Source organism: Scyliorhinus torazame, chromosome 29, assembly GCF_047496885.1.
Source record: "Scyliorhinus torazame isolate Kashiwa2021f chromosome 29, sScyTor2.1, whole genome shotgun sequence".
NCBI classification, from domain to species: domain Eukaryota; kingdom Metazoa; phylum Chordata; class Chondrichthyes; order Carcharhiniformes; family Scyliorhinidae; genus Scyliorhinus; species Scyliorhinus torazame.
In genome coordinates, this window is record NC_092735.1 from 26,481,143 (window position 1) to 26,508,291 (window position 27,149).

The 27,149-nt window shown below is 48.0% G+C and overlaps 1 protein-coding gene across 4 annotated transcripts in view; it reads right to left on the reverse strand.

Annotated features, from left to right (window-relative positions):
• Nucleotides 1–183: 183 nt before the first annotated feature.
• LOC140403964 (protein kinase C and casein kinase substrate in neurons protein 3) overlaps nt 184–27,149 on the reverse strand; it is a 93,727-nt gene continuing 66,761 nt past the window's right edge. For 3 of the 4 annotated variants that reach the window (XM_072492259.1, XM_072492258.1, XM_072492260.1), the window contains exons 4-10: nt 23,777–24,012; nt 19,132–19,287; nt 14,658–14,833; nt 12,840–12,960; nt 10,420–10,505; nt 7,124–7,236; nt 184–3,227 (exon numbers count right to left, since the gene is read on the reverse strand). In XM_072492259.1, coding sequence (XP_072348360.1) covers nt 3,115–3,227; nt 7,124–7,236; nt 10,420–10,505; nt 12,840–12,960; nt 14,658–14,833; nt 19,132–19,287; nt 23,777–24,012 — 1,001 coding nt within the window. In that variant the 3' untranslated portion in view covers nt 184–3,114. The remainder of the gene's footprint in view (nt 3,228–7,123; nt 7,237–10,419; nt 10,506–12,839; nt 12,961–14,657; nt 14,834–19,131; nt 19,288–23,776; nt 24,013–27,149) is intronic. The other variant, XM_072492261.1, reaches the window with a different exon arrangement.

Below are 27,149 nucleotides of genomic sequence, written 5' to 3' on the forward strand. Positions count from 1 at the left end.
TTTTGATCTCCGTTTTGCTTCCCCTCCCCTCATAACATTGAGGCCACTTGCGCCTTAACTTACAAAAAAAACTTCAGCATAGGAACTAGATAGCCCCACCCCCCTCCAGCAAACCTATGAGGATAATAATAATCGCTTATTGTCACAAGTAGGGAGGACAGCAAATCAGCAGAAGACTTCTCATTTTTTAAAATCAGGGTGTTTTATTACCAGATCTTTTATTCAAAAGCACTTGCAGTGTTGATGTACAAGAGGATTGCAAATGTAACTTCCTGTCGTTAACACACTTTATAATACCCTTCAAATGTTTTTGTTGTGCAAAGGAGGAGTCAAAAGAGGGCGCTGTAACAATAATAGGGTCTTGCTTTGCCGGTCTGATTGATATGAAGCTGAACTGGGACAGGAGAATAAACTTTTCATAACTGGTTTGTTGGTCTGTCTTTAAAATTAGCTTTGCTACTCAGGGCCTTGGATGAATAATGTAGACACAGTAGTCATTTATATCTGGAATTATTGGGCAGTTTGGCTTTTGTTTTGAGGGGTGCAAGTGCTACTCACTGTGTATGTCTCTCTCTGTCTCAAGGTTTTTTGGATCACATGAGTGAATCTCCCTTGAGCCGGTTGGTCTTGTGACATTGTGCTGGTTCTCTGCAGGGAATAAAGTAATTTTGACGCGTTCTGTTCCTCAATTGTCTCCTTTCTTGAAGGTCCCGGCTCGTGCTTAGGAACATAGTTTAGTTACACAGATGGCCGTGGCTCTCTGATGTCTTTGCTAACTGGGCTGGCTTCAATGTCTATGCCTTGACAGTGCGCATCGGCACACTATTCTACCATGGAGCGTGGATTACCTGATCCGGGTCCCACCCAGCATCCATGTTTTCCAGGAAGAGGCATTGGAAGGTGACCAGAAACTTGCATTTTTTTTTTCTTTCCGTCTGCCAAAGCAGGAGGTGAAGCTTCCCTTAGCGGCTTAATCTATTCAGGGACGTTGAGCCTGGAACCTTTTCAGGTGGGGTGAGCTGCTCTTTTGGGTCAAGAGAGTGTAGAATGCTAGAAGTCTGAAATAAAATCTTACGGATGGCTGGAAGTGCCACAGGTTATTCAAAAAGAGACAAACTGAGTTAATACTGCGGTGTCAGAAGTGATGGTTTTCGATTTTCTTTCAGAAGTTGACTCTTCAGTATTTCCAGCATCTTTGGTGAGATTGAGTTTAGATACATTCCACGAAAGAATAAAGATTAACGGTCAGCACTGTGGCGCAGTGGGTTAGCCCTGCTGCCTCACGGAGCCGAGGTCCCAGGTTCGATCCCGGCTCTGGATAACTGTCCGTGTGGAGTTTGCACATTCTCCCCGTGTTTGTGTGGGTTTCACCCCCACAACCCAAAAGGTGTGCAGGTTAGGTGGATTGGCCATGCTAAATTGCCCCTTAATTGGAAAAAATGAATTGGGTACTCTTAAATTTATTAAAAAAAGAAAAGAAGAAAGATTTTTTTTTAAATGTGCCCAAGTAACTGAAAAGAGACAGCCGAGGGAGCAAGACCTTAGCCTCTGCCCTTCCAACTCTTCAGTGCCCGTTGTAACACCGCAGATTTAATTTGTACTGGTCAGATGAACAAATTGAAATGTTCAATAACTTTGACCTCGAGTCCAACCTGTCACTTCCTGCAAAGCACTTCAAACGGTGCTTAAAGCTGATTTCCAGTGTCTGACTTTCCCAATTTGTCCCATAGCTACTTCTTTCCCCAGAGGGCATTTGATGAGCCATCTCGAGGATATAACCTTGCTTCCATCGACAGCTGTGGAAGTCTGTGGCTTCAAATGCGATGGGCCGTGGTATGTCGTGTAGCTACTATGTAGAGCACTCTACCAGAGCGCACTGCCTTTTGTAGTGACTGGCGTTGGTGTTGACAGACGCTTGTGCTTTATGTAAATTACCTTTAAACCATAAATAGCAGTGCACTCTCCTGGCATATCATCTGATTGTGGTAACGAGCAATCTAATAATTACGAATAGGAAAGCTCCCGATGTCCGTGGTGTCGAACTACCTGATTTCCTTTGGGATGGTGGTTAAGGTCGTAGAATTGGCCTTGGACTAGAGAGGGGGGGAACTTGGGCAGGATTTCTGATCACTTTTCAATGAGATGTGGGATATACAGGAGAGTGTTACAGGGAGGGGTGTGGGGTATGTTGGGGAGTGTTACAGTGCAGAGTATGGGTTTATCAATGTTGCAGCGATTATGTATTGGGAACATTTTTTGAAAATTAAGGGGTATGCCAGAGTGTTACAGCATTATGTGTATTCTATATAAAGTGTTCACAAATTTTTGCAAGCTATTTCTTTGTGCTCTGACCATCCCACTTCAACATGAATTTTCCTGCTTTCACCTATTTATGTACAGATTGTGCTCTTTCTTTGAAAATTGGATTCAGTCATCAAAATAGCTTAAAATTCACCTCAAATGTAACTTGTCTTTTGAGAGTTGAGGGAGTTCCAACACTGGGGAGCTTTTATATTGCATCAAATCAGTCACAAGCATTCTGTCCATTTTTGTGTCTCGTTCAAACAGTGACTGGTGATAATTCTTCTGGGAAACTGGCTAGGAGTTATTGCTCGATGCCCCGTCGATGGAATTGAATTGACATCAGTCGGGGGATACGATTGTTTAACCCTGGTTTGTTGTTCCCATTGCAGCTGTTAATACAGGTCCCGTTCCTCGCGCTGCCAACTTGAACTCCGTTAAGTCACCAACCTGCATTAATGGCCTGTGTCTTTTGTCCAGTTTCTCTGCAAGATCAAACTCGCGCTGCCTCTCGGTGAGCGATCTACCTGTGTGTCTTGGACTCAGTAACTTCGCCTGTCCAGAACTTGAACACTAATCTAGCTCCCTTGAATTTATCGGACACTGCCCTCCCAGCTAAAAAAAACGCTGTTAACATTTGCAGGCTGAAATTTTTTTTAAAATGGTCATAGTAATGGCAAACAAATTTTAAACTGATTTGGTTTTTTAAGCAGTGGTGATGTAGAGACACGGTCTTTGATGTAGGTCCTGGTGGGTGATGCCTTTGGTTTAGATATCCTCTTTTTTTAAATTAAGCAGAGCTCACTCTGCTTTCTACTGTATAACTTCTACATAGTTTGCAGGGTACAGTCCAATCCGGCCTCCATCAAGGTAACCTTTGCACCATCCTTGCTCATCCTCGTCCTCTACTTTAGTCAGTTCCTGACCTAAAAAACAAACAAAAAGAGCATCCTGTCAAAGCAATGTTAAAGGACTAGAAAAGCAGTCCATTACAAAGTTTAAAATGTACCATATTATTCTTTATAGGATGATCCGGCACAAGACGGTGGTAAGCTAATTATGCCTGTGCAAGCGTTATTTAAACCTATCCAATTAAGTCCTACTCTTTCCATATGGTGAGGTAAATCTTTCCTTTGCAAATGTATACCCAATTCCCATTGAAAGTGCATTCCAGATCATAGACACCCGACTGTGCAGAAGGAGACCATTCGGCCCTTTGATTCTGCACCGACTATCTCAAAAAGCATCCTACCAATGCCCCTCTTTCCCCCCGCGTTAACCCCGTAACCCCACCTAACCTGCACATCTTTGGACTTTGGGAGAAAACCGAAGCATCCGGAGGAAACCCACACAGACACTGGGAGAACGTGCAGACTCCACAAACAGTGACCCAAGCCAGGAATCGAAACTGGGACCCTGGCGCTATGAAGCAACAGTGCTAACCACTGTGCTACCATGCCGCCCTTAAATAATCCCATCTAACATGCACATCTTTGGATTGTGGGAGGAAACCGGAGCACCGGGTCCCTGGTGCTGAGGCAGCAGCGCGAAGCACCGTGCTGCCCCTGCAGACCTCACTGTATTCAAAGTTCTCACCTTCTAACTGATTATTTTGCCAATTAGTTTAGATCTCTGGCTACTGATCCAGTGGAAGCTGTTTGTCCTTATTTGCTCTCAAGTTTCAACACCTCCATTGAATCTCCCATTAACCTCCTCTCTTAGAACAATCCCAGCTTCTCTGGTCTCTGCATAACTGGAGTCCTTCAACTCTGGCATCATTCTAGTAAAACTCTGCTCCCTCTCCAAAGCCTTGAAATCTTTCTGGAGGTGCGTTACTGCAAAATGGACGGACTACCCCGGCTAAGGCAAGAACCTGGGGAGACCTGTCGTTAGCTGGTTCCGACAGTGAATAAACATGCTGCCTAACGTAGCATTAAACCACATGGGTGTGAAGGACCCAGGTTCAGTTCCTGATCTGTGCTGTGTCTGCCGATCTCAGCTGGTTGGGTAGCTCCCATTGATTTCGGTTCACTTGGAGAGATTGAGTGATAGAATCATGCCAGGGTTCCCTGAATAAAAATGGGATTACAAAATCAGAGATCTATCTCGCAGTCTAAATGGGATAGGTGCAGACTGACCTCGACCACTAGGTGTCAGTCTTGGTTAGTAAATATACCCAAGTGCCTTTTGAAAGAGCTGAGCCATGTTCACAGGCTTGCTGTCAAATAAGGTTTTTTTTTCTCCCAGATGTGCTCTATTATTCTTTTGTCGCTTCCTCCTATTCCATCTGCCCGGCCAACGTTCAGCTCCAGCAAGAGCTGGCAAGCAACTGAAGAGACAGCGAACTGAAAGAATCTCTCTACCCCTCTCGCCCTCTCCTTCCCCAATTTCCTGCCCAGCAAGTCTATATTGTGACACCCCCCCCCCCCCCCCCCCCCCCATTTACTGTCCATTGAAGGGGTTTGCTGAATATGCATTGAAGGCTGGAGTTGAGATACCTGTTGAGGCCTCTACCTAGGTTGTCAACCGTCTCCTTTGTACTAAGCTGTTTTGTATTTGGGTGCTCATCAAAGTGAGAATTACTAGTGCTTTTTCAGCCCCCTGGGCCGGCATGCTCCTAGCCGAGATGTAGCACAGTTAGGAGCTTTTCCTGATCAACCAGCTTCAGTCCCAACTTAAGTGTGCCCCTTCCTGCAACAGTGTGACAATGGTCAGCACCCTCCCCACTTCCTCTAGCTTCCTGAGACACATTGAGCAGTTTCTAGTTGAACCAAGGTCAACTTTGAACTGTTGGGGGCCCATACCCACAATATTAATGTAGAAGACTTTCTACAGTGCTCGTAAGAAAAAAACAACCCGCCAACAACAATATTCAGTTATACGATGCCTTTGGTGTTAAAAGTCCCACACCGCCTTGCAACAGAGCACATGGATATTTAAGTAGAAGACGGCTTCAGAGGTGACTGGAAGTACGTCAAAAAGTTAAGATTTTTAACAAAAACCTTTGAAGGTGGGAGAAAATCTAAGGTGTCAGTTCCAGAGGAGTAGGGTTACGTTGACTGACCGTTCTGACAATAATGTTGAATGATGGGGGTAGAACTCGCAGGAGACCACAGTCAGAGGAGGGGCTGGAGGGATTAATGAGAAGGGAATCAAGGCATTTGCTTTGAATTTGTGCACTTGGGGAATGGATGGAGGTTGGCCAGGGCCGGGTTTGATGGGCGAATGGGACTTAACGCAGGGCAATGGGATGACCTTCTTGTATAACTTGAGTTTGATTAAGGGAAGGCTTAGGAGGAGAGCTTTGGAGGAATTGAGGGATTTAAGCAACAAACTGAGGGAGAGATCAAACTGGGAAGAAGAGGCACTAAAAATAGAACTAGCAGAACTACAGTCTGTGAGAGCCTTAAAAGACTTGACAGTGGATACAGAATCTTGGTTAGGCCACATTTGAGAGTACAGTCAATAGTTCTGGGTGGTCTTCTAAAAAGATAGAGGCAGTGGGAAAGAAGTTTACGAATGATTTACCAGGATGATATCAGAATTGGGAGGTAATCACTCTCGGGAAAGAATGGACTTTGGGCTCTTTGCTCTAGAAAAGCGGAGACAGAGGGAGGGTGTCCTGAAGGCCTGTTATGATTATGAAAGGGTTTGAAAGGATAGGGGTGGAGGAGATCAGAATTGTTAGGTCATAAATATAAGGCTGTCACGAATAAGTGCAGTCGGGAATTCAGGATAAACTTCTTTACCCTGAGAATGTGGAAGTCACTACCTTGTATTAAGAGATGAATACCATGGAATCATTTTAAGGTGAAACTGGATAAACTGGGCGGCACGGTAGCACAGCTCCAGGGTCCCAGGTTCGAATCCCGGCTTGGGTCACTGTCAGAGCGGAGTCTGCACTTTCTCCCCATGTCCGCGTGGGTTTCCTCTGGGTGCTCCGATTTCCTCCCACAGTCCAAAGACGTGCAGGTTAGGTGGATTAGCCATGCTAAATTGTCCCTTAGTGCCCAGAAAGGTTGGGTGGAGTTGCTGGGTTACGGGAAAAGGCCGGAGGTGTGGGCTTGGGTGGGGTGCTTTTTCCAAGGGCCGGTGCAGACTCGATAGGCCGAATGGCCTCCTTCACTGTAAATTCTATGATCTAGCAGCACGGTAGCATAGTGATTAGCACAATTGCTTCACAGCTCCAGGGTCCCAGGTTAGATTCCCAGCCTGGGTCACTGTCAGAGCGGAGTCTGCACTTTCTCCCCGTGTCTGTGTGGGTTTCCTCCGGGTGCTCTGGTTTCCTCCCACAGTCCAAAGATGTGCAGGTTAGGTGGATTGACCATGCAAAATTGCCCTTCGTGTTGGATGGGGTAACTGGGTTATGGGCATAGGGTGGAGGTGTGTGGTTGGGAAGGGTGCTCTTTCCAAGAGCCAGTGCAGACTCGATGGGCCGAATGGCCTCCTTCTGCACTGGAAATTCTATATCTATATATAGTCATGAGGGAGAAGAGCGTAGAAGGATACGGTGATGGGGTTAGGTGCAGAAGGACAGGAGGCTCGTGTTGCGCACTGGTATGGACTAGTTGGCCCGAATGACATGTTTCCGTGCTGTAAATATTACAGAAGGAGAAAACCTGGCTAGAAGTTTAGAGAGGGACAAAGCATCTGAAAGAGTGCCACCTGACTGTGAAACAGAAAGCTTGTGAATGAAGAGTAATTCAGCCGTGGAGGGATATGCAGTCTTTTGTCCTTCTCCTCGCACCCCCGCATACACTATTTTAGGGACCCTTGGATAAAAGATGGGGCGGTTTGCGAATGTTTATGATGCAATGCTTACCCGCTTTGAAACTGAGCTCGTCTGATTCTTGGCTGGTGTAATCGTACAGTGCTCGGATTTTGACGCCAGGGATGTCTGTGCCATCCTCACCAAGGGAATACCCTTTACTTAAACTGTGAAACCAGAAAACACAAGAGTGGAGTGGCTTGAAAAAAGATTTTGGCTGTGAACCAGCGATGACAAAGGAAGCTGAACTGGTTAAATACTTGACTCCTGTGCCCAGCCCTCTGTTCTGCGCCACTGTTTAGATCTAAAGTACTAGAATTAGACATTCCGTATCTAGCTGCCCAAAATTGGGTTTGAGTGGTGGTTTATATTTGGGTCTGTTTATACCTCCCTCTTCAGTTGAAGGACTTGACATGCGATTATAAGGACTAGGAGGAGAGCTTTTTCGTAGAATTTACAGTGCAGAAGGAGGCCATTCGGCCCATCGAGTCTGCACCAGCTCTTTGAAAGAGCACCCTACCCAAGCCCACACCTCCACCCTATCCCCATAACCCAGTAACCCCACCCAACCCAACACTAAGGGCAATTTAGCATAGCCAATCCACCTAACCTGCACATCTTTGGACTGTGGGAGGAAACCGGTGCACACGGGGAGAAGGTGCAGACTGCGCACAGACAGTGACCCAAGCCGGGAATCGAACCTGGGACCGTGGAGCTGTGAAGCAATTGTGCTAACCACTATACTACCGTGAAGTCCTTCGGCCCCTCAAACTTGTCCTGTCATTCAATGAGATTGTGGCTGATCGAGGGTGGCATGGCAGCACAATAGTTAGCAATGCCTCACGGCGCCGAGGACCTGGGTTCGATCCCAGCCCTGAGCCATTGTCCGTGTGCAGTTTGCACATCCTCCCCGTGTCTGCGTGGGTCTCACCCCCACAACCCAAAGATGTGCAGGGTAGGTGGATTGGCCACACTAAATTTCCCCTTAATTGGGGAAAAAAGGAATGAAATGAAAAATGAAATGAAAATCGCTTATTGTCACAAGTAGGCTTCAAATGAAGTTACTGTGAAAAGCCCTTAGTCGCCACATTCCGGCGCCTGTTCGGGGTGGCTGTTATGGGAACAGGCGCCGGAATGTGGCGACTAGGGGCTTTTCACAGTAACTTCATTTGAAGCCTACTTGTGACAATAAGCGATTTTCATTTCATTTTTTCATTTTTCATTTCATTCCTTTTTCCCCCAATTAAGGGGAAATTTAGTGTGGCCAATCCACCTACCCTGCACATCTTCGGGTTGTGGGGGTGAGACCCACGCAGACACGGAGAATTGGGTACTCCTAAATTTATTTAGAAAAAGATTGTGGCTGATGCCCCTGACTCTCTTTTCCTGCTTAACTCTGCCTTGAATATAGTCAGTGACTCGGCCTCCACTTTTCTCTGAGGCGGGGAATTCCAAAGAATAATAACTCTCTCTGAGAGAAGAAATTCCTCCTCATCTCCCACTTAAATGGCAGATCATGTGCTCCCAAGTTCTGGATTCACCTTGAGGGGAGGCACCCACTCTGATTCTACCCTTTCGAGCCTCGGAATCTTTCTTGTTTCGATAAGCTCACCTTTCATTCTTCTAAATTCCAATGAGCCTAACCCCTCATTCTGGGAATCGGCCTCGTCAGCCTTCCCTGAACAGCCTCCAATGCAAGAATATCCCTCCTTGAGTAAGGACATTTTTTTAAATTATTATTTGTTCATGAGATGTGGGCATTACGGGCTTATTGCCCATCCCTAATTGCCCTTGAGGGGATAGTTAAGCGTGTGCCACATTGCTGTGGATCTGGAGTCACATGTAGGCCGGGTAAGGATGGCAGATTTCCTTCCCTAAACAACATGTGAGCCAGATGGGTTTTTTTTTTGTTATTTTTATAAATTTAGAATACCCAATTCATTTTTTCCAATTAAGGGGCAATTTATCGTGGCCAATCCACCTAGCTTGCACATCTTTGGGTTGTCGAGGCGAAACCCACGTAAACACGAGGAGAATGTGCAAACTCCACACGGACAGTGACCCAGAGCCGGGATTGAACCTGGGACCTCGGCGCCGTGAGGCTGCAGGGCTAACCCACTGCGCCACCGTGCTGCCCTTCAGATGAGTTTTTGCAACAATCGACAATGGTTTCATGGTCAACTATTAGACCCAGATTTATTTTTTATTGAATTCAAATTTCACCATCTGCAGTGGTGGGATTTGAACCTGGGGACCAGTGCATTACCCTGGGTCTCTGGTTTGCCAGTCCAGTGACGATAACATGATGCCACCGCCTACCCATCAAAACGGAATATACTATTTGAGGTACTTGTACTCCCTCTGGTGCCTCACCTTAATGATGACTTCGTCAATGAGTGTCTGTTTGACCAGGAAGGGAATCACAGCTGAGCCGAAGGCTGTCTTTATTTGAAATCCAGTTGGGAGTTGATCGGTTGAATTATGGATTGGGAGCTTCGGATGTTCCAAGTATAATCGCGCACTCAACTTGATAGACACTGCTTTCACTTGTTTACTGATCTTTGCCTTCAAAGAAAGTCCTGGTGTGGTCTTGTGCTACTGGATTTGTGTTTACCCACTTCTTTTGTTTTTAGAATAGCTGATTTATTGAAGTGCTCAGAAATAACAGCTCATGCATGGAGACCAAGAAGTATTTTGATTTTTATCTCCTGGTCTGAGTTGAACTAGCCCATTTCATCTGGCAGCACTGCATACAGACTTGCATCTTTCTCAACCTCAGGGCGTCCCAATGTCACTTTTTGGAATCTAGTCCCTGTTGCAATTTTGGAAATGTTGCAGGATCCCACAGGATCAGTTGATTGCACTACGAGACCTTGCACCTCCAAAGTGTCTTTGGAAAGGGTGATGTGAGGGATAATGGTGGTATTATCAAGCACATGTTGCGTTTGCTGAGGGCTTAGAAGATGAGTACCTGAACAACCTCAAGAGTAGCTATCCTCACTAAACAGCAGAGGGCCAGGCTGCTACAAATGAGTTTAGCCATGGCTCTTGTTCCTGATTACTATCCAGCAGCCCCACTGGGGAGACCGGGTCAGACTTGGCTGTGTATCCAACAGAGGGAAAAGCCTGCTTACGCGCACTGACCCTTGCAGACTGGTTTTAAGTTTTGAGGTACCGGAGGGCCACCCAGATACATGGGGATGATCTATCGAGAGTCAGCGTCTTGAGGAAGGAGAAGGGGGGATAAAAATACACCATGCTTATAATCTGAGTGAAATTGATCATTGGAAGGTCACCACATAGCATCAGGAAGTGACACCTCCTAACACGTTACAACTCTAATGCTTCACCTTAAGCTTTGAAGAACCACTTTGTCCCCTTCCTTCTTCCCTTTCCCCTTCTTGTCTGTAATCTTTTCTCTCTCCGGGCTCCATTCCTGTTGGGGTCAAACATCAGTATTAGATGCTGGTAAATAAACAAGGACGAGCATGGTCTTTAATGCATTAAAATCGGCTAATAAAACATTAGTTATCATATTTTCCTTGATGATCTGGAACTGAAATAGGGAATTCAAAATTAAAGCCTCTTAAAATGTTTATATGTAGTTCAGTATTATAACTAGAATGATGAGAATTATCGAACTGTTGCAGCACAGGAGAAGGCTATCCTGCCTGTGTCTTTCTACAAGAGCTACACAGCTAGTCTTATCCCATACCTTCCCCCTGTAGCCCTGCACGTCTTTACCCTTTTAAGTGTTTATCCAATGCTTTTTGCAAACCATGCTCCCAGGCAGTGTATTCCAAATTGCTATGTCTTCATTCTTTCGTGGGGCGTGGGTGTCCCTGGCAAAGCCAGTGTTTGTCACTCATCCCTGATCACAGCTTGAGCTGAGCACATTGCTGTGGGTCTGAAGTCACATGTAGGCCGGACCAGGTAAGAATGACAGATTCTCTTCCCGAAAGGACATTAGATGGGCTTTGACAATGATTGATAGTTTCATGGTCACTATCACTGAGACTGGCTTTATATTCCAGATTTATTCATTGAATTCCGATTCCACTGGCCGCCAAGGTGGGGTTTGAACCCCCTGAGCATTATTATATAATAATCTTTATTGTCACAAGTAGGCTTACACTGCAATGAAGATACTGTGAAAATCCCCTAGTCACCACATTCCGGCACCTGTTCGGGTACACGGAGGGAGAATTCAGAATATCCAAATTACCCTTGTGGGACTTGTGGGAGGAAACCCTCGCAGACATAGGGCGAACATGCAGACTCTGCACAGTGACCCAAGCCGGGAATCGAACCTGAAAACCTGGTGCTGTGAGCAACTGCTAACCACTGTGCTACCATACCCTGGGCCTCTGGATTATCAATCCAGTGACATTACCGCCATACCACCAACCCCTTTATCAATGGGAACAGTTTGTCTTTATCTACTCTGTTCCTTGTGACTGAATCACTTGTATGGGTTGTGGCAACGCTCACAAGGATGGTGTCTTTCGCCTCCTCAACGAATTGCAACGCCTCCCCAGCTAGCTTTTTACGGGTATGCACTGTTATTTTGTGGGCGACGGTGGTAGCAGGTTTGCAGTCGTGTATGGAATGAATATTGGCCAGAAAACTGGGAGATTGCCCCTCTCTGTGCCACAGGCTCCACATAAAAAAGGAAACCAGGTCTCGATATCCTGTCGCATCTGAAAAATGGACAATATGGCACAGCTTTCTGGCTAGGACGTGAGAGCGAAGCTTATCGAAAGTTAAGGTTGTGGTGCCAACCATGATCCCGCTACATTTTGAACACAACAGGTAAAATACCGCACATCACATAACCAGTATGTTGACTGAAGATACAAGCCTCAGATTTATTTACAAAATAAAGGTGCAGTCAGTCACTTCTGTAATGTCGGAAACGCGACAGCCATTTGTGCATTGCAAGCTCCCAGAAACAGCAACGTGACAATGACCAGATCCGTTTCTTTGATGTTGACTGAAGGATAAATATTATCCTGGACACTGGGGTAACTCCATTGCCCTTCCTTGAAATGGTATCATAGGATCTTTTATGTTCACCTGAGAGAGCGGGTTTAACGTCTCAATTGAAAGACAGCACCTCTGGCTGTACATCACACCCTTAGTACAGCACTATCAGTCTAGGTTGGTCTCTGGAGTAGTATTTGAACCCGGTTTAGCTCACTTGGCTAGACAACTGAGTCATGATGCAGAGCAAGGTCAGCAGTGCCGGTTCAATTGCTGGTTATTCCACCTCTTTCTTCTCCCCCTCCCCCCCCCCCCCCCCCCCGACTCTGAGGCAAGAATTCTACTCGCCTGTGTCACAGCTGAACACTTCCCCTATTCTTGATTACAAATAGAGAATTAACATTTCTAGCTTGCGGCGGTACAGAAATTAAGAAGGTTGTATTGATTTGGAAGTAAACTGGTCCCTGACATGCCCATTTAGACAGATTTTCGGGCGGCGCAGTGATTAGCACTGCTGCCTCAGAGCACCAGGGACCCGGGTTCAATTCTGGCCTGTCTGTGGAGTTTGCACGTTCTACCCGTGTCTGCGTGGGTTTCCTCCAGGTGCTCCGGTTCCCTCCAGATGTGCAGGTTTGGTGGACTGGCATGATCAATGTGCAGGATTGCGGGATGGGACGTGACAGTGGACATAGGCAGTGTGTTCTTTCGGACGGTCAGTACAGAGTCAATGGACGGAATGGCCTTCTGCTCTGTAGGGATTCTATGGACAGATGGATTATGCACTCACCTCAAAATGTGGCCAGTTGGTAGGCATTCCTGGACCATGTGTATTGCGCCACCATTTCAAATCATTCTGCTCGTTTATTGATAGTACGGTCTGGTGCAAATCCTTAAATATAGATCGGAAGCTGGAGAGAGAATTGGGAATGGAAATTAATTAAGAAATTATACCTCATCCTTCCATTGAAATGAGTGCAGCCCTGCACAAGGAACTTCTGTGGGCTGAATGCCAGCCAATGGGTCATTTTATTGAAAGGAACTTCATCGGCTCATCATTGATTACAGTAGCTGGGAATTCATGAGGGAAAAATAATTCTCTTAATCTACTCGTAAATTTAAACCATAGAACCTCCGTCCATTCTATTAAGTGTTAATTTAGGCAATTGTGCAGAAAATGGGCAGCTTGTTGACGAGTAAGACCTGAAATATGTTTTACTTTTGGGGTGGAAAGGGTCTGGAAACAGGCGTGTTTAAAAGTCTCTAGTTTTGTTCCCTGAAGGGTGTGACTTGTTGAGGTTCACCGCTAGCAACTGTACTCTGGCACCACAACCAAGTGACCATTCTCCACATGTGGGCTTGGGCAGAAGGTGCCACTTGAGTACTTGATGTGAGGGGGCCTGATCCAGCCCTTATTTGACATCCCACGCCTGACCAATGTCACAGAGAACCAATCTGAAGTGAGAACACTGAGCAAAGTGCAGCTCCCCGTGGGTCTGTGGGCAGATGTCTTAAGCAGGGTTAACACATCCTCATCATGTGCCAGGCTTAGCCTGACACAATTTAAGGTAGTCCACCGGGCATACATGATGGTGGCTCGGATGAGCACGTTTTTGGGGGTAGCACGGTTGGTCCAGCAAATCATTTCCACATGTTTTGGGCATGCCTGAAGCTTCGAGGGTTTTGCGAAGGCTATGTCCACGGTACTCAAAACACAGGTGGCGATCTTTGGTGTGTTGGTAGAGCCGGGAGTGCAGGGGGCGAAAGAGGCGGACGATTTGGCCTTTGCCTCCCTGGTAGCCTGGAGTCGGATTCTGTTAACGTGGAGGGACTCAAAGCCCCCAAAATTAGAGACCTGGGTTAATGACATGGCTGGGTTTCTCAGTCTCGAGAAAATAAAGTTCGCCCTAAGAGGGTCAATGTTAGGGTTCGTCCGGAGATGGCAGCCGTTCGTCGACTTTCTCGGAGAAAATTAAAATGTCAGCAGAAGCAGAAATCCAGAGGGGGGGGGGGGGTGTGAAGAACGGGATAGGGATGGAAATGGTTTATGTGCCATGTTTATGTTGCTGTGATTATTATAAAAACTACAAATACCCTAATAAAATGTGGTTTTTTAATATAAAGTGCAGCTCCCCAGCACCGGGCCCGCTTGAGATAACTTATCTCCGCCTACACAAGGATCAGAATTAGTCTCTGATTTCTTTGCATCTTGAGTGGAACTAGCCCTGCAAAGTGTTTATTTCTACATCTTTAAGTCAGTCGTCAGCTTATTGCTCATCTCCGAGTCATTCAGCTCATTGAGCCCATGCTCGCTCCTTGGAGAGTAATCCAGTTCTCCCACTCTCTCCTGTAGCCCTGGCAAGTTTATTTGTCTTGGGGGGCCATACAATTTCCTTTAGAAATGATTGATTGTCTCTGCTTCCACCGCCTTCGTAAACAGGAGTCCCAGGTGAGTACCTCTCTGTGCCCAAGAAGGTTCTTCCTCACATCCTCCCTTATATCTGAATCTCTTAATCCTTGCACCGTCAGCTCATGGAAGCAGCTTTTCTTTTGCGTTAATCTCTCAGTAGAGATGGATTGGAGGATTGGAATGTAGCTTCAACCTCACCTTTCGTTGTTGGTGACATCAAGGTGCCGATGAATGGATAGGAAGATCTGTTTGAGAAAGATTATGCGTTTCTGCTCCAGTTGCTGGCTCTGGTCAAAGACCATCTCCATCTCTTCCATATATTTTGGATTGTACTTGTTCAAGTCTTCCATTGTCTTTGTGTAGCGCAGCTTAACCTTGACGTGGGAGAGAATGGAGAGAACAGAAGATGAGTTGGCGAAAAGAGACGCACCCACCCCCACCCCATGCACCCCACACAACATGCACACCCCACAGGTGTCAGCAGTGATTATCTTGCCTCTCATTTCAGAAGGTTGAGGGTTCAAGTCCAGGTCCTGAGACTTGGGCACGTAATCAAGATGGAAGCTCCCAGTGCGATACTGGGGGAGTGCTGCCCTGTCATAAATACCATCTTTCAGATGTGATGTTAAACTGAGGCCCTGTCTTCCCTCTCAAGTTGAGCAACAGATCCTCTAAACACTCTTTCAAAGAAGAACAGGGTAGTTCTGCCAGCTCATTTACATCCTTCATCCAAAATAAATCTGACTAAAGTGCTTCATTAGTGTTTTGGGATGTGCTGAAGTTGTGGAGGTGCTATAGAAATGCACGTCTTTATAGTCTTTTATTGATCAACAGTGAGGATGATAAAAACCCTGATCAAATCAGCTGCTACATCAGTCACCATGCTCATGTCACCAATTGTGTCATGCATGGTTGGGATAGCTTGCGTATGAGCAATTGTTAGCTGTGGACATCGATTCGACACATTCCCAAGCGTTGGCACTGTAAACAATCCAATAATATTAGTATTACTTGTAACTGAACATTGCTGTTAGCTACATTTCAATGTTACTTTGGTGGTGGAGCTGGAAATGGGACCCCTGCAAGAGAGATTTGTATGATATAATTTAAAGCTATGCTCGGGGCAGCATGGTGGCGCAGTGGTTAGCACTGCTGCCTCACGGCGCCGAGGTCCCAGGTCCAATCCCGGTTCTGGGTCATTGTCCATGTGGAGTTTGCACATTCTCCCCGTTTTTGCGTGGGTTTCGCCCCCCTCAACCCAAAGATGTGCAGGGTAGGTGGATTGGCCATGCTAAATTGCTCCTTAATTAGAAAAAATTAACTGGGTACTCTAATTTTAAAAATAAAATCTATGCTAACCCTCTGATGATGCCCAGATTTGGATACCTGGAGGTTGGATTTTTGAAGCCCGATGCGGACAGACCAAAGGGGCAAAGGTCCAGAATTGGCCTGACCCTGCCCCCAAGCCATTTTGAAAATAGCTGAGCTGGGGCAAGACGCAATTGGCGAGTACCCAACTGGGGCAGTGAAGACGCCCATCAAGATCCCTCACCCATGAACAGTCAGGCCTCCCACTCCCGTCAAAAAACACAGCTGGGAGATGGAAGTGGCTGTGATCATAACCTAGCAGTTGTGGCTTTTATTAATCAAAATTTTTGTTCTCGCTCTTCAGTATCTCTTGGGCACCTGCATTGACCACTCCCACCTCCCAATGGAGGACTTCCTATTACCCCTCCAGCCTCAGGAGCTCATCTGCCATCCGTATTTGGTCAGTGAGCCTGCTCCCTGGCCACTGACTGGCTCAGCAATGCAGAATCACGGCAGGTTTTATCACACCTATGCCGCTCAGGGCGCCAAAATGATCCTGACATCAGACCGCAGCCTGAGAACTTGCCCCTGTTCACTTATTTTCTGAGGAAAATATTTTTTTGACCCAGCTGACTGGCAATATTGGAAGTCCAAACCTGGAGACAGTGCAAGCCAATCACCCGCGTTGTGCGCTGGTCCCTTTGGTGAATGATTCTAAGTGACGCAGGATGAATACCTGTGGTGGGCCATCGGGTGGACGTGCCGTCCTGCACTCCAACCTGTAACTCTTGATCTGTGCCATATTGGCCAATTACAGGCAGAGTGGTGGTTGGGGTGCTAAACGTTGTTCACTACAGAGACTGCCAAGGTTCATGAAGTTGACCCCCCCCCCCCCCGAGAGCAATTGGAGATTGCTTTGCCAGCACTGTTGATGCTGACTTTTCCAGCACTGCCCGTGTCCTAACAGCTGTTGTAAATATTAATTTGGTGTCTCATGGGCGGTCTGGAGGCCAACATGGTTGAACGTAGACCATTTATTGTTGCCCCATAACTATGTACCTATCCACGGCACTGCCACACATGGGCGCTGCCTCTAGGCTGGCTCCATCCAGACTCCTATCATGTGACTCCCGACATCAGTGATGGGCAACCTTGGCTAGTGAGTGACCCTCCTTCATCTCAGGGGGCCGCAAGGTTGACATCTGGGCTCGTTCACTAACTCTGACCCGCGTGAATAAGTTTGAATACATTTTTTTTTTAAACATAAATTGAGAGTACCCAATTCATTTTCTTCCAATTAAGGGGCAATTTAGCGTGGCCAATCCACCTACTTTGCACACCTTTGGGATGTGGGGGCGAAACCCACACAAACACGGGGAGAACATGCAAACTCCACACGGACAGTGACCCAGAGCCGGGATTGAACCTGGGACCTTGGCGCCATGAGGCAGCAGTGCTAACCACTGTGCCACCGTGCTGCCCAGATAGACTACATTTAATACACGCCAAACTTTTCATAATGAGTTACAGGAAATGCTTGATCATTTATATATTAATGGAACTGTGATCAAATTCAAATGGGAAAAAAAAGTTACACTTGATTGGATGCAGAGGGAGCGCACGGCTCTCACAGTCAATGCTATAAGCAATCAGCACATGCTCCTCACTTCACTCTTGCTTTACATGCAAATCACTTCAGTCATACCGGTAGGAAAAAAAACTACTAGGACGGAAATTAGCAGAGACTGGCGACCCTGCACCAGTCAACAAAATGTCACTCAGAACCCAGATGGGCCGCATGTGGCCCGCAGGTCGCCCATCACTGCTCTACATCAAACTGTGGGTGGTGGGTACAATTCTCCAGTCCCACGTTAATCCTTGCTCTGAGAATCACCTTTATACCACAGAGGCATGCTGCTATCCCTTAAAGGCATAAACAACAGGTTTCAGCACATTTTGGGAGTTGAAAAATAATTCCGGTGTAATCGGAAGTGATCAAATAATTCCGGCATGTTTCTAATTCCTGATTGCAATCCTGGGATTGCAGCTGGGAACTGCTTGTGTGTGGACTTCACAACAGCAGAATTGGACTCTGGTTTATTGCATAGGATACATTGCACAGAGATAGATTATTCGACCCCACCAGCATATCCACTTTATGCTCCACTCAACCCTCCTCCCCACCGTTCCTCGTCCAAATCTGTCTTCACGATCTTCCATCCAATGTGCCCTGGCCCACTAGCACTTATTTGTTCAGGTGTGGAGAATGATCGCCGGGGCAGTGTCTGCGGGTTTTGGGTCCACACCTTCAGGGGTGATGGGAAGATCACTGCCTGGGGAAGGAAGATTTGATCACAGACATTGATCTGTCAAGGTCAGTCATGTAAAGTAGTATCAACCATAGCTGTTGCCTCTGAAAGGTTGGGGATTTAAGTACCAAATGATACTTCAGGGAAATACTGAAGGACAGAGCTGAAATTTATGTGGGTGTAAAAGATCCGGTGGGACAATTTGAAGAAGAGCAGCAGGTTTCTCCCACTGGCCCGGCCAACATTTCTCCCTCAATCATCACCAACAAATTAACTGAACAATCATCTCGGTAGATTTGTGGGAGCTTGCTGCGCAGAAATTGGTTGCTGCGTTTATCAGCTGTGTGGCTCAACGAGCCGTACTCTCGCCTCGATCAGCAAGTCGTGGGTTCAAGTCTCAGAATGCAGGCTGATACCCCCCAGTGCGGTACTAAGGCACTGACTGCACTGTCAGTGGTGCTGCCCCTCATGTTTTTTTTTTAAAACAATGGAACTCTCCCCAGTATCGGGGACAATATTTATTCCTCAAATGACATCACCAAAAGAGGTGATTGAATCGTCATTGTCACATTGCTATTCGTGGGAGCTACCTACTTGCAAATTGGCTGCTCCATTTCCTATGCTACAGCAGTGACTGTGCTCCTAAAGTACTTAATTGGAATGCAGAAGGAGGCCATTCGGCCCATCGAGTCTGCACCCACCCACTTTAAGCCCTCACTTCCACCCTATCCCCCGTAACCCAATAACCCCCCCCTAACCTTTTTGGACATTAAGGACAATTTAGCATGTCAAATCCACCTAACCGGCACATCTTTGGACTGGGAGGAAACCGGAGCACCCGGAGGAAACCCACGCAGACACGGCGAGAACGTGCAGACTCCGCACAGACAGTGACCCAAGCTGGGAATCGAACCCGGGACCCTGGAGCTGTGAAGCCACAGTGCTAACCACTGTGCTACCATGCTGCCCTACTCGTGATTTGAAGGATGCGAAAGGTGCTATATTCTTTTGCTATCCACGCACACACACACACAACACTGAATTTCCAATCTCACCTTTTCTGACTCCTGGTTACACTTCTCTCTCTCTCCGTGGAGTTTGCGCTGTTTTGATGCGGATGTCGCCTGATTGGCTCTGCCACTGTTTTCCCGGACGATGGAAACCCGCTCCTTTTTGCGTTTGGCATGATACAGTTTCTTCAGTTTTTCCGACTGTTCCGAGGGTTAAAGGGGAGTCTAGGTTAGCGGCCCCGTGACGGAGTAAAGGAAATTGAGAGGCGGCTTGATAGGTGTACAAAGTTAGGACAGATTTAAGTTAAGGCTGACAAACAAAAGCCGTTCCCGTTGGCCGATGGTACAGGGACTGGGGGGAACACAGATTTAAGGATTTGGGCAAGAGTCACCGGGAGGATTTGAGGAAGAACCTTTTTTACAACGCAGCGGAGGGTAACGAGCTGGAACCAGTGAGGCGGGGTGAAAGGGGAGACGATCAGCGATTGAATTGGAGAAACACTTGAAGGAAATAAGCTTGCAGAGTTACGGGGGAAATTGGCTGGATTATTCCACAGTGAGCCAGCATAGACTCGATGGGCCGAGCGGCCTCCTTTTGTGTCACTAGGAATCTGAAACATCTCCTGGTGGTGCACTGACTCCACAAAGACATAGAGCCTCTGAGGGACTGAGTGAGTGAGCTGAATCTGACCGGAGCTGACACAACCTAGTCTCTGTGCCCATGGGAAAGGGATTCCGGGCCTGACACAACCTAGTCTCTGTGCCCATGGGAAAGGGATTCCGGACCTGACACAACCTAGTCTCTGTTCCCATGGGAAAGTGATTCCGGGCCTTTCTGTGCCCATGGGAAAGTGATTCCGGGCCTGACACAACCTAGTCTCTGTGCCCATGGGAAAGGGATTCCGGGCCTGACGCAACCTAATCTCTGTGCCCATGGGAAAGGGATTCCGGGCCTGACACAACCTAGTCTCTGTGCCCATGGGAAAGGGATTCCGGGCCTGACGCAACCTAATCTCTGTGCCCATGGGAAAGGGAATCCGGGCCTGACACAACCTAATCTCTGTGCCCATGGGAAAGGGATTCCGGGCCTAACGCAACCTAGTCTCTGTGCCCATGGGAAGGGGATTCCGGGCCTGACACAACCTAGTCTCTGTGCCCATGGGAAAGGGATTCCGGGCCTGACGCAACCTAGTCTCTGTGCCCATGGGAAAGGGATTCCGGGCCTGACGCAACCTAGTCTCTGTGCTCATGGGAAAGTGATTCCGGGCCTGACACAACCTAGTCTCTGTGCCCATGGGAAAGGGATTCCGGGCCTGACGCAACCTAGTCTCTGTGCCCATGGGAAAGGGATTCCGGGCCTGACACAACCTAGTCTCTTTGCCCAATGGGAAAGGGATTCCGGGCCTGACACAACCTAGTCTCTTTGCCCAATGGGAAAGGGATTCCGGGACTGACACAACCTAGTCTCTGTGCCCAATGGGAAAGGGATTCCGGGACTGACACAACCTAGTCTCTGTGCCCATGGGAAAGGGATTCCGGGCCTGACGCAACGTAGTCTCTGTGCCCATGGGAAAGGGTTTCTGGGCCTGACACAACCTAGTCTCTGTGCCCATGGGAAAGGGATTCCGGGCCTGACACAACCTAGTCCCTGTGCCCATGGGAAAGGGATTCCGGGCCTGACACAACCTAGTCTCTGTGCCCATGGGAAAGGGATTCCGGGCCTGACACAACCTAATCTCTGTGCCCATGGGAAAGGGATTCCGGACCTGACGCAACCTAGTCTCTGTGCACATGGGAAAGGGATTCCGGGCCTGACGCAACCTAGTCTCTGTGCCCATGGGAAAGGGATTCCGGGCCTGACACAACCTAATCTCTGTGCCCATGGGAAAGGGATTCCGGGCCTGACACAACGTAGTCTCTGTGCCCATGGGAAAGGGATTCCGGGCCTGACACAACCTAGTCTCTGTGCCCATGGGAAAGGGATTCCGGACCTGACACAACCTAGTCTCTGTGCCCATGGGAAAGGGATTCCAGGCCTGACACAACCTAGTCTCTGTGCCCATGGGAAAGGGATTCCGGGCCTGACGCAACCTAGTCTCTGTGCCCATGGGAAAGGGATTCCGGGCCTAACGCAACCTAGTCTCTGTGCCCATGGGAAAGTGATTCCGGGCCTGACACAACCTAGTCTCTGTGCCCATGGGAAAGGGATTCCGGGCCTGACGCAACGTAGTTTCTGTGCCCATGGGAAAGGGATTCCGGGCCTGACGCAACCTAGTCTCTGTGCCCATGGGAAAGGGATTCCGGGCCTGACACAACCTAGTCTCTGTGCCCATGGGAAAGGGATTCTGGGCCTGACACAGCCTAGCCTCTGTGCCCATGGGAAAGGGATTCCGGGACTGACACAACCTAGTCTCTGTGCCCATGGGAAAGTGATTCCGGACCTGACACAACCTAGTCTCTGTGCCCATGGGAAGGGGATTCCGGGCCTGACACAACCTAGTCTCTGTGCCCATGGGAAAGGGATTCCGGGCCTGACACAACCTAGTCTCTGTGCCCATGGGAAAGGGATTCCGGGCCTGATGCAACCTAGTCTCTGTGCCCATGGGAAAGGGATTCCGGGCCTGACACAACCTAGTCTCTGTGCCACGGGAAGGGACAGATTTAAGTTGATTGGCAAAAGAACAACATTGTTACGATGTGTGACAATCTTAGAAATTCAGGTCCCTTTAAGAACAAACCAGACCTTGCATCAGAGTGAATCGAGGGCAGGTGATGCTCATTGAAGCTTGTATTTAAGAGCGAGGCTTTTCACCAGAAGGGATTTACTTCTGGAGAGGATCCAGAAGCGCAGAGCGGGAACTGGTATTGTACTGAGCTATTGTACAACAGTGAACCGGTTGTGAACCACAGAATGTCTACTGGTGCTTGATTCAGTATGTGGAACATGCACCTGTTTAACCTTGTGGAATGCGTTGCTTAAAAGGGCGGTGTAAACCAATTCAAAGAGGTAATTCTCAAAAGGGAATCGGAAACGCTTTGAAAATGAATCATTCTTAGGTCATTGGGGAAAATGCAAAGGAGTGGGACGAATTTGGGTGGGTGTTTTTATTCTCCATCCCACACATAATGGGCTGAATGGCCTCCTCCTCCCTGAGCTGAGGGGGTGGATTACGAGGAGAGGTTGAGTAGACTGGGACTGTACTCGTTGGAATTTTGAAGAATGCAGGGGGGGGGGGGATCTTGTAGACACATATAAGCTTATGAAGGGAATAGATAGGATAGATGTGGGGAGGTTGTTTCCACTGGCGGGTGAAAGCAGAACTAGGGGGCATAGCCTCAAAATAAGGGGACGTCGATTTAGGACTGAGTTTAGGAGGAACTCCTTCATCCAAAGGGTTGTGAATCTATGGAATTCCCTGCCCATTGAACCAGTTGAGGCTTCTTCATTCAATGTTTTCAAGATAAAGATAGATTTTTGAAGAATAAAATAAAGGAATTATGGTGTTTGGGTGGGAAAGTGGAGCTGAGTCCACAAAAGATCAGCCATGATCTCATTGAATGGCGGAGCAGGCTCGAAGGGCCAGGTGGCCTACTCCTGCTCCTAGTTCTTATGTACATGCAGCCTCAGAGACCAAGTACTTGGTGATATCCCAGAGTGCACTCCGGCACATGCCAGCTCCTCGAAAAGAGTGGGCTGAGAAAAGTGACCCTCTTTTTTTTTTATTAAAAAGGATTGCCCCCAGGAAATGAAAATGCAAGCCTGTAATTACTTAAACCGTCCACCTAGTGGCATCGCAAACTTTAAAATGATCCGAAGTGGGAGATATGTCGATGGGTCAAAGCCACCGCTCGGCACCGTCCTGCAATTAAATGAATTTTGTCATCGTCGCAAGCCACACCGCTAAGCCGTTTGACACTCAAGGAATAAGAAATTGGGAATGTTTCTGTGCAGCAGCTGGAGTTGCAAATCCAAATATTGTGTAGGAGTCGTGTGCGGGAGAAAAGGACTGGATGGAACACGGATATGATGCCCTCCGGACACACCCTCTCTAGACTCCTGTGAGAAGAAGGACCATTTTGCACGAGACGTGAGGGGCTGCCAGTATCTGCTAAGCTGTTCACACACTGTGTATCAGCCACTCAGCAGGGAAAATTACCTTCTTTAAAAAAGAGGTTCTGGTGTGGTTGTGTACTTTCGGGGCGGCACGGTAGCACAGTGGTTAACACTATTGCTTCACAGCACCAGGGACCCGGGTTCGATTCCTGGTTTGGGTCACTGTCTGTGCGGAGTCTGCACGTTCTCCCCGTGTCTGCGTGGGTTTCCTCCGGGGGCTCCGGTTTCCTCCCACAAGTCCCCAAAGACGTGCAGGTTAGGTGAATTGGACATTCTGAATTCTCCCTCCGTGTACCCGAACAGGCGCCGGAGTGTGGCGACTAGGGGCTTTTCACAGTAACCTCATTGCAGTGTTAATGTAAGCCTACTTGTGACATTAATAAAGATTATTATTAATGGTGGGATGATGAGATGGCAGAGTGGATAGGATGGGGGGGGGGGGGGGTGGGGAGGGCTGAGACTTGTAATGGGTGATATATCACTCGCGTGTAGACACCACGTTCCTGTTTAAAATGCTGACACTGCCCATTATGTAGCGGACACTGCACACTTATTACGATCTCAATCGTGACGTACCTTTTTCAGTTTCTTTGTCCAGGGCTTCTGTGCTTTTCGGAATCCGCTCTTCACCTCATGGGTCTCCTTGAAGCCCCCGAAGAACTTCTTGTGGTACGTGTCTCTCTGCCAGTTCAGAATCTTGGCCGTGTCTTCGGTCACCAGCGATTTCTGGATCTCCACGTGGAGCTGGCTCAGGCGGTCGGCGGAGGTAAGGAAGGCATGCCACGCCTTCAACAGAGTACCGTACATGGGACCTGGTGAGTACGACAGACAGGCTGGGTAGACTTGCTGTGCAGTTAGATCTGCTACATATTCTGATACAAGTCCTTTGACAGGCTCGGTCATTAAATATCCAAACCAGTCTGCTTGCAGATACAGTCATGAAAGAGAGTCAATCCACATACAAGTGGCGTCAGAAAGGTCTTGCTGCAGAACAATTAACAGCATGGTGGCACAGTGGTTAGCACAGCACTAAGGGGTGGCATGTGGCGCAGTGGTTAGCACTGGGACTGCGGCGCTAAGGACCCAGGTTCGAATCCCGACCCTGGGTCACTGTCCGTGTGGAGTTTGCACATTCTCCCCGTGTCTACGTGGATTTCACCCCACAACCCAAAGATGTGCTAGTTACGTCGATTGGCCACACTAAATTGCCCCTTAATTGGAAAAGAAAAATAATTGGGTACTCTAAGTTTATTTATTTTTAAAAGCACAGCGCCAGGGACCTGGGTTCAATTCCGGCCTTGGGTGACTGTGGAGTTTGCACTTTCTGCCCCTGCTTGTGTGGGTTTCTTCCGGAGACTCTGGTTTCCTCCCACAGACGTGCAGGTTAGACGGGGTTACCGGGATAGGGTGTAGGGTGGGGGAGGGGCCTAGGGAGGGTGCTCTTTGAGGGTCGGTGCAGACCCAATGGGCCGAATGGCCTCCTGCACTATAGGAATTCAAAGGTTCTAACTAGGGCTGTTCATTTTGCTTTAGCCCATGTCAGTACATGACAATCAGATCCAGGATAGATGTACAAGGATAGGATTTGCACAGTTTCACTTGGTTGCCGCAGAATGCTTTACAACTAATGAAACATTTTTTTAAAAGTGTAGTCCCTGTTATAATGTAGGAAACACACCAGCCAGTTTACACACAGCAACATCCCACAAATAGAAATGTGATAATGGCCCTGTGTGTTTTTAAACAAGTTGCTTGGCCGATACGTTGTAGCCTGAATGTGAACGAGAACCACCCCTGAAGTAGTGTCATGGACTCGTTTACGTCCACTTGAGGGAGCTTGGCGTAATGTCTTTTCTAAAAGGCAGCACCTCCAACAGTGCGGCACTCCCTCAGCACCACACCAGGAGTGTCAGCCTAGATTTTGTGCTCAAGAGTGGAGTCCCATCTTTACTGGTCCGTCTAAAACGAGGCGGGTGCAGCTTTATAATGGGAGCAACACAATTTGGGAGTGAAATCAGGCAGCCCTTTTCAAACGCAGGCTAGTGGAAATCTGGAACTCAATCCCCCACCAAAAAGCTGCGGATGCTGGGGGTCAATTGGAGCTTCAAGACTTTTGCTGGTTAAGAGTCCAGAAGGAGGCAGCACAGTGGCGCAGTGGTTAGCACTGCTGCCTCACGGCGCCAAGGTCCCAGGTTCGATCCCGGCCCCGGGTCACTGTCCGTGTGGAGTTTGCACATTCTCCCCGTGTTTGCCTGGGTCTCGCCCCACAACCTAAAGATGTGCAGGATGGGTGGATTGGTCACTCTAAATTACCCCTTAATTGGAAAAAATGAATTGGGTATGCTAAATTTTTTTTTTTTAAAGAGTCCAGAATGTGGAGAAAAGGTGGGTAAATGGAACTGACGTACCGATCAGCCATATGTGAATCATAGAATCATTGAATTTACAGTGCAGAGGGAGGCCATTTGGCCCATCGAGTCTGCACCGGCCCTTGGAAAGAGCACCCCAATTAAGCCCACCTCATCCCTGTAACCGAGCAACCCCACCCAACCTTTTTGGACACTAAGGACTATTTATCATGGCCAATCCACCTAACCTGCACATCTTTGGACTGTGGGAGGAAACCGGAGCACCCGGAGGAAACCCACGCAGAATAGGGGAGAACGTGCAGACTCCGCACAGACAGTGACCCAAGCCGGGAATCGAACCTGGGACCCTGGAGCTGTATAACCACTGTGCTACCCTTCTGCCGTACATTACATACATTGAATGATGAATGAATGAAATTGTATAAAAATCGTTTATTGTCACAAATAGGCTTCAAATGAAGTTACTGTGACCCTTGTACCAGATTCGAGGGGCTGAGTGGCCTCCTTTTCCAGGAGACGTCTCGTGGCTATTTACTCCTCTCAACAACTACTTAGATCAGGTCCTCTTAGGTACAGTACTTTATTAATGGTGACGCCATTGGTGAAAAAATAGCCTGCATGCCAAATTGATCCTCTTGGCCTGGTTACCTCTCCTGATCTCCAGCGGAACTCTCACTTACGCCCTGTTACTAAGAAACTGGTTTCCGGTTTCAGACCAAAACCTTCCTCTGTAAAGTTCAGGTCCATCTAAGCTGAGGAGGATCGTCCAGCACATCTCTCCCACCGTTGGTCACAAGAAGAGCAAAGGCTTGTTTCCTGATGGTGAGCGATCTCTGTCCCTCTCACCCTCTCTCTCTCGCTCTCTCACACACCTCTGCCTGTCTCCCTCGTCCTGTACCTCTCTGTCATCATCGCTGTGGCCAGTGGTGCTCGGGAATTCACTTGATTCTTCCTGCTGAGCTCCGAACGTCCTTTCCCACTTGCTTATCAGCTGTGGAGCAGTGGTTCACACACGCGCCTCGCAGTCAGAAGATCATGGGTTTAAGCCACCGCTCCTGGGAACTGGGGCCCCAAATACTTCATTGGCCGCAATGCGCCGAGGGGCATCCCAAGATTTTCCACTCCCGCCACCGTCAGCGGGTTTATCGTTATTCCCACCCTCCGCCACTGGGGAACCCAGGGGGTTGATGTCAGTGGGGCATTTCCTTCAGGAAAAAGGGGAACAGTGAACGGAATGTTTGGGAAGCCTTGAATGGACACCTCTTTCCTCTCTTTCGGCCCCCCCCCCCCCCCGCCCCAAGTCCCACCACCATCTTACCAGTCATCTAGAATCGGAGAATGTTGCAGCACAGAAGGAGGCCACTCCGCCTGTCCTGCATCTGTGGCTCTTTGAAGGAGTCCCTAGACTCCCATACATCTTTCTCTTTGGATACATGTGCCTACTGAAAATGTGGTGGAATCGGATACTGCCCCAGGACCGTCTGGTGAAAAGGTTTTTTTCTCATTTCCCCTCGTCGGTCTTTTCCCAATTATTTTAAATCCGAGACCTTTTGCCACCAACACATTTACCAGAGGAAACA